The 10,367-nt window shown below is 63.5% G+C and overlaps 1 protein-coding gene across 1 annotated transcript; it reads right to left on the reverse strand.

Annotated features, from left to right (window-relative positions):
* Window positions 1–7,555: 7,555 nt before the first annotated feature.
* On the reverse strand, window positions 7,556–9,519 carry FOXL3 (forkhead box L3). Its single transcript, XM_019422367.2, is given in 5 exon segments — window positions 7,556–8,151; window positions 8,153–8,296; window positions 8,298–8,384; window positions 8,680–8,848; window positions 9,233–9,519. Coding segments are annotated over 5 exon segments (669 nt in total). The 5' UTR covers window positions 9,340–9,519; the 3' UTR covers window positions 7,556–7,989.
* Between the last annotated feature and the right edge of the window lie 848 nt (window positions 9,520–10,367).

Consider the following 10,367-nt stretch of genomic DNA (forward strand, 5'->3'; position numbering starts at 1 on the left):
AGGACACAGCAGCCGGTTTCCCAGACAGCATCCGGCCAAGTCAGTTAATCTAAACAGAAAACAGTGGGGAAAAATTGTTCCCAGCTTTTCAGCAACTGCAGACACATGTGCCTGGCTTGTCTTCGTGTCTGGAACGTCCTGCCCTGTGGGCCCAAGGCCCTGCAAGAGACAAGGACGTGCATGCACTGAGCACCTACCGAGGGCAAGGTTGCCAGGAAGTCGGATGCCTCCAGGAGTGGGGGCGGGGGGCAGCACAGCTCCTGGCCCTGCCTCTGTGGGGGGTGGAGGCCAGGGACCCACCCGGAGCCATGCGGCCCTGGCACATCCCTCTGAGGCTCTGCTCCCTCCTCTGTGTCGCGGGGGCAGATGAGGTGTCCCTGTAAGTGCTCCTTGCTCTCTCACTTGAGTACGTGCCCCAACAGCTTTGTTGCGCCCGCGGGCGCCGGGGGCCTGGACAGAGGAGGCTTGTGTTGCACCATGGCTTGAAAGCCCGACGGGGTTTTGCGAGCCCATGAGGGTGGAAGAGGCCTTTTGGGAGAGGGAGCTCCAGGTGGCAGGGCCCGCGGGTGCCACGGCAGCCGGGAGGTCAGCCCAGCACCCGGTGAGATGCCTGTTTTCTCTCTGAGCCCGTGCATTTCCCCTGGCGGGTGCTGCGTGCATGTGTGCAAACACGTGCGTGTGTGCCTGTGCACCGGACCTCCCTGCGAACACAACTCCCCGGCCTGGGCAGTCTGGCTCTCCTTGTCGTCCTGCGCCTGTCTGGCCAGCAGAGACAAAGCGGCTTCTCGTGGGCGCCCCGGAGTCCCCACCGCGTGCAGGTGCCCAGAGCCCGGACCTGTGTCTTCGAGGGAGGCAGCTGCACTGCCACCCAGAGCACCAGGCTGGCCTCCCGTGTTTCCTTTCTGTGTGTGTGGAGAGGGGCCCCAGCTGGGCCGCCGCCGGGCCCACTGGCCCCCAGTGTGCCGCCCCTTTGCCCCGACTTCTTGCTGGGTAGCGGGACTCCCTGCTCTCTGTCCTCCAGGGTTCCTGCCACCGTGGCCCGTAAGAGGGGGGTCCAGACCAGGAGCCCCCAGGGGCCCTGGCTCTAGGTCCATCCGTGTTTGCCGAGTGCCGCACGAGGCTCCAGGCACGCCCCGAGGGACTGAGCCGGGTGTGAAACGAGGACGGCTGGGAATGGCCGTGACACCCTCACCGTCTGGGATCAGCTCCCGTGAACCAGCCTATGAGGGCGCTGCTCTAACGCTCATGTCCTTGCTCCAAACCCAGGAACAAAAACCGCAGTGTCTCTCAAACCCAGAAGCTCAGCGGCTTTGGAGGGTGAGGATAGGCGGTTGTGTGAGTCCCGGGCTCGTGGGAACGGGAACGAGGCGGAGTGCTCGCGGGTCCCCCGGGGACCAGGTGGGCGCAGTGAGCTTGGGGATGTCCGGTGGTTGCTAGGAGGGCCTGACAGGGGACACGGGGAAATGCAGCGGCCGGCGGTCGGTGTGTCAGCTTCCCCACAGGGCTCGCACCGACAGCTAAATCAGCTCAGATGTTCCCACTCAATTTCCTTTTCTTCGGAAACCGTGTGGCTGCGTGACTGTGCTTCATTATAAATCTAATTCTGCTGTCTCGGTTGAGCGAGCTCACATCTCGTGTGGACCCCGTCTCAAGTGGCCTAAAGCTGGAGAAACGCAGCCAGGCAAGAGCGCACGGGGCCGTTAATTCTCAGTCGGCCGGACGCGGCCTGACAGGCTCGCCTTCCCTTCCGGGAGCTTCTCTAGAGCAGCGGGCGCTCGGGCGAGGCCCACCAGCAAAGATACACTTGCGTGTTGAGAGGGATAGAAACTGTGATGTTGCAAATGTTCACGGGTTGTTAACTTGGCTGGATACAAAATCAAGTCACAGGTGATAGACCGCGTGCACCGTCCCCTCCCCCAGGTTCCTCTTGGAGTGTTCACGGCCCAGGCTCATCCCCGTGGGGAGGGAGAGGCGGTTCTCATGTCCCCCGCTTGGAAGGCAGGGACCTGGGAAGATGGGCTGCACAGGTCCATGCTGCCTCACATTCCCACATTTGAGGTCTCTGGGGTCAAATGGTGGCCGCAGCTGGCAGACGGGGGGGGGGGGGGGCAGTCTGATTACATTTCACCTCTAGCCCGGAAGGTTTTATTACACCCTCGGCCTGGCATCCCAGGCCCCTGGATGGGTTAGGGTGGACTGAGGACCCGCCTCTGCCCCAACAAGCTCTGTGAGGCGTCTCTGAGCCCCAGTTTCCTCCCCTGTGAAATGGAGCTTGGGTCTGCCCCCTCCCTGCCCTCAGCCACCTGCCTAGGGCACAGAGCAGGGGGCACCCTGGGAAGAGGCAGGTAGGGGCAGGCTCCCAGGGACTGTGGGGACCCTGGGCGCCTGGCCTGTACTCTCCCACCTCCCAGAGTGGCCCCAGCTGTCACACTCCTGCCTGGCCAGTGACCCTGGGGCCCTCCAGACAAGCTGCCGACAGGTGTGGTCGGACCCCAGAAGCTCACACGCCACGGCACCCTCTCTCTGCCTCACCCAGGAGATGGAGGGAGTCACCTGACCCACTTCGTATGGCTCGGGGATCCTCAGAACAGTGCCCAGCATGTGGGGAGCCCCCAGCAAAGACCAGCACCTGCTGGTACTGTTGTCTGGGCTGGACCCCGACTGCCAGGCCGGGGTCTGCGGGGTGAGCTGACCTATGAATGATGACATGTCCTTCCGCCCGCCCCCCGGGAACTTCCAGGCCTTCATCGTCTGTGGGGTGGGTGGGGCTGCCCGCTTGGCCCGAAGGCAGAGTGCCCCCGCCCTCCCCACCAGGGTCCTGCACCAGGGGGGCCCTTTCCTGTCCTCACACATATTCTGGGCGGACGTCCTCTGAGAGTGGGTTGTTGTGGGGTCTCGGCCTGGTCACTAACCCTTGAGGATTTTCCTCCCCAGCCCTGCCTTCAACCGCATTTTGTCAGATGAGCACCCCCCTCTGGGGGAGCTGCCCCCTCGCCCCCTCGGACACCTGTGTGGTGAGTCCATGGCCTTGATGTGAGGTCCCACACGGGTCACGTGATCACTTGATGCTCCCTCCCATGGGCCTCCCCACTTGCGGGCTCCTCGGGCAGCTTAGATCTGCTCCAGATATGCTCCTGTGGCCAGGAGAGAGGTTTCAGCAGAGCCGGGTCAGAACCCCGGATGGGAAACACGGAAGGACCCTCCACAGAGGGGCCATGTGTCAGGGATTTGGGGTGGGGGGCAGACAGGGACCGGGAGGGGACCTCACCCTGCAATGCTTCTTTTCAGTTACATACTTTTGGTAAGAAATAGGCCTTTAGGGGCGTCCGGGGGACTCAGTGGGTTGGGCGTCCGATTTTGGCTCAGGTCATGATCTCGCAGTTGACGAGTTCGATCCCCACGTCGGGCTCTGTGCTCAGAGCTCAGAGCCTGGAGCCTGCTTCCGATTCTGTGTCTCCCTCTCTCTCCGCCCCTCCCCTGTGTGTGCTCTGTCTCTCTCTCAAAAATAAGTAAAAAACATTAAAAAAAAAAGCATTAAAAAATTTAGAAATAGGCCTGTTTGGTCCCGGAGTCCTTGGCCTCCAGGTAATCTCACTGTTGTTGGCTCTGCACCCACACAGCCCAGTGTCTATCCCGGGGGTTGGAACCAGAGGAATTTCCGAGGGAGCCCAGACCCTGGGGTGGCAGGACAGGACAGGAGGTACCTGTGTCCTTGCACCCAGCTCAGTGCTGAGGGCCTCAGCCCACAGTGCAGGGATGAGGCAGAGAGGGCAGTGCTGCCCAAGCCCCAGAATGGGAGGCCAGACTCTGTGGAAGCCGTACCCATGGGAGAAGGACAGCCCTCCGGGGCCACCCTGCCCCTCTGAAGGCAGACCCCATCCCAGCCTGCCTGTGGCAGTGCCCAGGGCAGATTTGGGGTACCAGGGAAGGAGCGGGGGCCTTGGGGGCTGCTTCAAGGAAGGGAGGTGCCCAGAGGACTTGCCCGGCCTGGGGGTCCAGCTTCCATGAGGCCCCTCAGAGCCCAGTGAGCCAGTCCCTTCCCTGACTCCCTCCCTGGGTCTGGGCTGAGCAGATGGGGGGCGGAGAGGGGGGAACGTGAGACAGAAGACAGACTTAGCAGTCGGGGTTCTGGGCGTGGCCTGGGCGTGGCCCTACTCCATCTCAGCTGCGTCTCTGGGGGTTCTGGGGTGGCCCGTGCCACAGATACAGACCCCAGGGCTCCGGTGGGCAGGTGCCCTGTCTGAGCACACACACCTCGAGGCTCCCAGCCTGGTGCTGCTTCCGGCCCCCGCCCGGGGGGGAGCAGGACCACGGGTCCGAAGGCCTCCAAGGTCACTCTGGGACAGCCAACCGAGGCTCAGAAGATGCCAAGGAGGCTGGTGCTGACAGGAACTCCAGAGGACCCCTCCCCGCTCTGTACACCATTCTCACCCACATCACCCACCGAGCCCGGACCTGCACCTTGGTTTCACCAGCACAAGATGGGACAGGTCGGGGACAGAGGTTTGAGAACGAGAGCAGGAGACATGCGGTGTGTGTGCTCCAGTAAGAGCCAGTGTGGAGGCCACATGAGCCACGGCGAAGCGCCCGGACACGGGAGGGGGCTGCCCTGTAGGAGCTCCAGGTGCCAGAAAGAGCAGTGACAGACAGGCGAATGCAGGAGATGAGTTTCAGAGTCTCGAGAAACGGATGTTCGGCCTGGACTTGGGGGCTGGGGTCTTCTCATTCATTTCTCCCTGCCTGTGTCCTCTCCAGCCACACTGGCCTTCTGCACGCCCCCAGCCCCACGTCCTTCCCACCTCGGGGGCTTGGCTCACCACCTCCCGCCGGGAATGCCCTTCCCCCCCGGCACACGTGCGCCTGCCCAGCCCGGAGGTGGCTTCCTGTGGGGCCCTGCCTGGGCACACTCTCTGAGCCAGCTGTGGAACCCTGAGTGCTCTCTCTCAGCATCCCCCCAGCAGGCTTGCTTCCCGGCCCCGTGGAGGCGTGGGGCTCCCCGTACACGCTGCAGGGACACAGCCTGCTCACAGTTGCACCCCGGCACCTAGAACAGGGCTCCTGGACGTTTGTTGAATGAACGAATGAACAAATAGCCCCAGAACTGCTCAATAAAGGAAGGAAGGAATTTGAGGAGAAATGAGGCCTTTTCCCCTGCTTCCCTGGGGGCAGATCAAGAGCCGACGGATGGCTTGGTGTGGAGGCCGCTGTCAGCCACGGGAGGCCTCCCTGGGACCCCGAGGTCGGACATGGGGCAAGGGAGGGCACTGGGCGCCCAAGTCCTGCCCCTGCTCCGGTCCCAGGGCTCTCTCTCTGTCCCCCCGAATGTGGGTGTGGTCTCCATCGGTCTCCAGCCGCCGCCGTGAGGAGGGACAGCCCCCCCACAGAGGCTGGGTGAGGAGCAGCTCAGCCTGGATGACCGCCCGGCCGGCAACTTCGCTCAGCGCGATGGTGCTTTGCACACACCTCCCCTGAACTCCCGCACGGCAGCGCCTCCCAGCTTTGTTAATGGAAACCTGGTGATCCGTAACCGTGTGGCAGACATCTGCTCGGGGTGATGTGGGGGTAATGTACGTATCGGTGATCAATCAGCGGATTTGCAAGAGAGGCATAAAGTCTTTAATTATAACGGCGCTGGGCGAGTCTGCGTGGTGGCAGTGGCATTTGAATAGGCCAGAGCCAGCCCTCACCCCCTGCGATGTTGTCTGGTATTAAATGCCACTCACTCTGAGGGCTGGGAGACTTTGTGAAGTCGTGGGTATCACACGCTGGCAAATTGAAAATGTCCCCTTCGCGTTCGAGAACATGATTGATACCCTTTGCAGAACAAACGTAACACCTCCTGGTGCCCAGACCTCGCCTGCCCGGCGACCCTTTTCGCCACCCGGTGGCCGGTGAGCGTCTGCCCCAGACCGCGGTGCCCAGGGAGGACACGCTAACCGCCTGTCTGGCCCCCCAAGGCGCACCCCCACCCCCCACCCCCCACCAAGGCTGGACCTTCTTCCAAAATTACCCTGTTTAGGACACAGGAATCTCCTGTTCGCCGTCAGGCTGTGCTCACCGGCACAAAACACAGGAAGAACACGGCTAGAACCCGAAAGATAAAACGCACATCGTATTCGCTTCATCGGTAGCAGAAAACTACACCTTCGGACAGCCGTGTGCCCCCCAGGCCGCGTCTACTACCGTTAAAACAGCGCTCTCCGCACAACCGGCAAAGGGCGTAAATAGCAGGCGTGCACACGGACGACACGTACACGCACACACGCGCACAGGGCCCCTCCGAGCCGCACGAGCCTTAGTGTGGAGGAAGCGTCAGCAGCCCATCCCCAGAGCCACATGCCGGGCCCGCCTGCTCGCCGGGCCCCATCTGTAGCACAGGGAGGGGGAATCACGCGACCGTCAACCAGGGCCGGCGTGCCCGCTCCGGAGACAGCCCCAGACGGGGGGCCAGCGCCGTGCCCGGCGGGCAGGAGGACCCACTGGTGTCGGGTGCCTTCCCAGGCAAGAGATCCGGTGGCAGGCGTCTTCGGAGAGGTGTCCTTGTTCCTGCTTTCCAGAGGGCTCCTTGAGGCAGGGCTCCCCTCCCCCCACGAGGCTGGCAGGCTGCCCCCTTGGCAAGGCCTGGCCAAACGGAGAGAGTGCGGGCGGGCAGGCGGTGGGCGCATCACCACCAGGGGTCGTCTCCGGACTCAGGGACCAGGCGTTTCACGACATTTGCAAGCAACGGCCTTCTCCCCTCTTCTCAAAACACTGACAGCAACCCAAGGAGTCTGTACAGGGTGGACAAGTGATACTGCGGCCGTTGAACGACGCGTCCTGAATCGGAAGCAAGCTAGTCCGAGCGAGTCCTGCGTGGCTCTGCCTCTACCTCCTGCCTGCCTGCCTTCCTTTACTGGTCTGGGTTTTTCAGAGTCCGATAAAGCACGACCATGTAATTCCCAGCTGAGGCAGCCAGCCTTCTTGGGCGTGTTTTTGTTGTTTACGGAATTAGCCAATCATTGTCACCTAGTGGATCAGATTAGGTGTAATCCATACTAATGTTCAAATTAAGTCATGGAAAGCAATTAACTCTGCAAAAATGGGCTGGTGAAAAATGATAAGGTTGGTCAAATAGTTTCACTGTGCATAATTGTGTTTTTTAAGATGCCCGTCTCCACACGGTAATTAAATCATTTACATTTCAAATGGAGTGTACCCACCTCCAAAGCTTGTAATTGTGCGCTCCTAATTGTACAGCTCGAGTGTAGCAGAATCTGTCAGCCGCCTGCTACGTAGTGTCTGCTCTCTTGGGAAACCAGCCGGGGCGGAACACGCCCGAATAGGAGCTAACTCCTGCTCACAAGAACCAAGAAAAGTGTGCTTCCCCCCCACGTTGTCCCAAATTCGGAGCCCCCCTTGCTCCTCCCGTCTTCCTGCCTTCTTTCCTGTATAAAACAGTGCACGGGATTTCTGAAGCAATCGTTGGATATTCTGTCCGCAACACGAGATGCGCTTAAACTTCCGATCACATCGTCCCATAACAGGGCCACCGTCAGAAACTCGGGGACGACATTCATGGGGTCAAGGAATATCTGGTTTCACCGTTTGCGCTTCTAGCTCTGGGAAGATGCCCACCCACCTCGCCATCTGCATCCAGAGCTCACGGGCAGCTTCCAGGGTGTGGGGTCTGTGCAGCCAGTTCTCAGAAGACAGAGGGATGAGGTGCTGCCTTGTCTGTGAGCGAGTGTGGCCCCGAACCTGTATTCACATCCCGCAGAGTGGGGGCTGCTCAGTGAACCTAGGGCGGGACCCCATGGGTCTTCCTGCAAGGGAACTTGGGAAGGATGAAGCCAGAAGACTGACCTCTTGTCCCTCCAGCCCGTGCTGGTGTTCGGCACGGAACACGAGTCCGGGGAAGCTAGCGGGATGTGGCAAAACCTGGCTTCTTGGTGGAGGTGGGGGCCGAAATCGCCCGGAAGCCCCGGGGACCGACCGGGCGCCAGCCCGGCCTCATATCGTCCACAGGTGGAGGTTCATTTGCTGGGCCTCCAGCCGCGGGGTTCTGCCCTCCTGCTGGCCGTAGGGACCCTTGAGCCCCGGGAAAGGGCCCGGCGCGGACAGGATGTAGTCAATGCTGAACTTGATGCCCCTGTGCTCCCGCCTTCCCCAGGGCAGCCGGGCTGGCAGGGGCGGGGGGCTGGCCTGGGGCTGGCTCAGGGGGCCCCTGCGGCCCCCCCCGCGCCCCCCGCGCGCGCCTGCCCCCGCCCCCTCGCGCTTGGGGGCCGCGGCGCCGGCGCCGTCTGCGATAGTTGCCGTTTCTCGAAGAGGTCCAGCAGCGACTCGCAGCCGGCCGCCAGCGTCCAGTAGTTACCCTTGCCCTTCTCGTGGCCCTCCGTCCGAGGCACCTGCGGGAGAGGGCGGGGCTCCGCGGGGGGGAGGGGCTGGCTCCCGGAGCGCTCCGCCCGCCCCTCCAGGCGTCTGGCTCCGCCTAGGGCTCCAGGGTAAGCCCCCCCCCCACCCGGGGCAGGTGCCTGACCTTGGGGTGGGTGGCGCCGCTCACGGGCAGATTGGAGGCTTGCTGCTCTACAGTCCAGACCCGCCCCCAGCCAGGAAGGACTTGGCCCAGGAGTCCCCAGGCCGACGACACCCAGGGGCCACTCCGGGGAGCGGGGGGGTGGGGGGGGGGCGATGGGGGCTCACCTTCACGAAGCAGCTGTTGAGGGACAGGTTGTGGCGGATGGAGTTCTGCCAGGCGCGCTGGTTGGCTCGGTAGTAGGGGAACTTGCGCGTGATGAAGTCGTAGATGCCGGACAGGGTCACCCTGCCCGAGGGGCTCTGCTGGATGGCCATGGCGATCAGCGCGATGTAGCTGCAAATAGGGGCGCATGGGGCCACCCGGGGCTGAGGCGGAGGCCGCCCCCAGCACCTGGAGGCCCCTCTGGCCAGCCTTTCCCTGCGCCAGGGGCCCCTCCGGAGGGCGCGCGCCTCTGCCCCCAGGGCGCTTGGGGTTGTTGGGGAGCCTGAACCCTGGAGCTCCCCGCTCCCCGCCTCTGCCCAGACCCCAGAAGCTCTCCCTCACACTTGGGAGTTTCTTCAGGGAGGCGGAGAGAGCCTTTCTGGCTACTTCTAAACGTGCAGACGCGTCCCTTCTCCCGGCACTGCCCCGCCCCGAGAAGACAGCCATCCCGCGTCCCAGGCGCGTCCGAAGGTTGCTGGCCCCCAGGCTCCTACCCACCCCCCGGCCCCGGGTCACCTGTACGCGGGCCTCGTGAGCCGCTTCTGCTCGTCGGAGCTGCCCACCGGGTAGTCGTCGGCGTCATAATTGAAGCAATTGTAGGGATACTGCGAGCTGTCAAACATCTTGGCGCGCCCGGCACCCGCGGGGGCCACCGTGGCAGTTGCCGCCTCCTCCGTGCCGTCCGCCAGCCCGCCGGGTCTTTGCTGAGGTCCTGCTGGACGCGCGCCAGCAGCGTCTGCACTGTGGGCTGCTCTCCGCCCGAGCCGGGGAACCTGGGCTTCTGGGGTCCCCCGCCCGCGCCCACCCCGTTCCCTCGCATCCAATCCCAGCGCGGGGGAGGCCCCAGCCACCGGCAAAGCTGCGGAGGGTTGCGGAGCGGGGCTTTTGGTGACCCTCTGACCGGCCCACGGACCCAGGGAGGAGGGATAGGCGCACGCCGGGTGGTCTGACGGGCGGGGCGCCACTCCCGCCTCCCGCCCCCGCCGCTTCGCGTCGCCGCGCTCCGGCTCCCTCCGCTGGGCCCAGAGTTCCAGGCAGAGTCGCTGGGCAGCCCTCCCACACCACAGTCCCGAGCCCGAGCTGGGGCTCCTCGCGGGCTCCCCTGCACTGGTGGACGTCTCCTCAGAGCTCCCGGGTCTGTGTGCCCTGGGCGCGTAGGGGGACCCCTAGGCTCCTCCCGAACCGATCACCAGAGTGGACTCTTGGGTTGCCAGAGCCAGGAGCCAGGCCACAGAGAGGGTGAGAGCTGTCGCTGCCCTCCAGCACCGGCCGGGCCGCCTCCTTCTGCCCCAGGCAGCAGGTCCAGGCAGGGTAGTTTGGGTCCAGCTGGTGCGTCCCTGCCTGGAGCACTGGGTCACAGCCAGGTCAGAGACACGGGGTCCAGCATCTCCTCCAAGGCCCCGTGTCCCAGCGGCACCGTCTCTCCTGCGCACAAGGGTGCCTTCTGCGGGGGGGGCCCAGCAAGGGGTTCGGGCCTGTGCTATAAGGGAGCCCCTGAGCGCTGGGTGCCCAGAGCTTGCGGTCCTGGGAGCACACTTCACAGCTAAGCCAGCGCTTCAGCTCCAGAGTCGTGATTCGTGCACAAAAGAAGACAAGGTGTGGGAACTTTAGGGGGGAAAAACGAGGTGGGATCTTGGTGGGCTTGGTGGGG

The sequence above is a fragment of the Panthera pardus genome, unplaced genomic scaffold, assembly GCF_024362965.1.
Source record: "Panthera pardus isolate Hobbes unplaced genomic scaffold, ASM2436296v1 HiC_scaffold_4, whole genome shotgun sequence".
In the NCBI taxonomy this organism is placed as follows: Eukaryota; Metazoa; Chordata; class Mammalia; order Carnivora; family Felidae; genus Panthera; species Panthera pardus.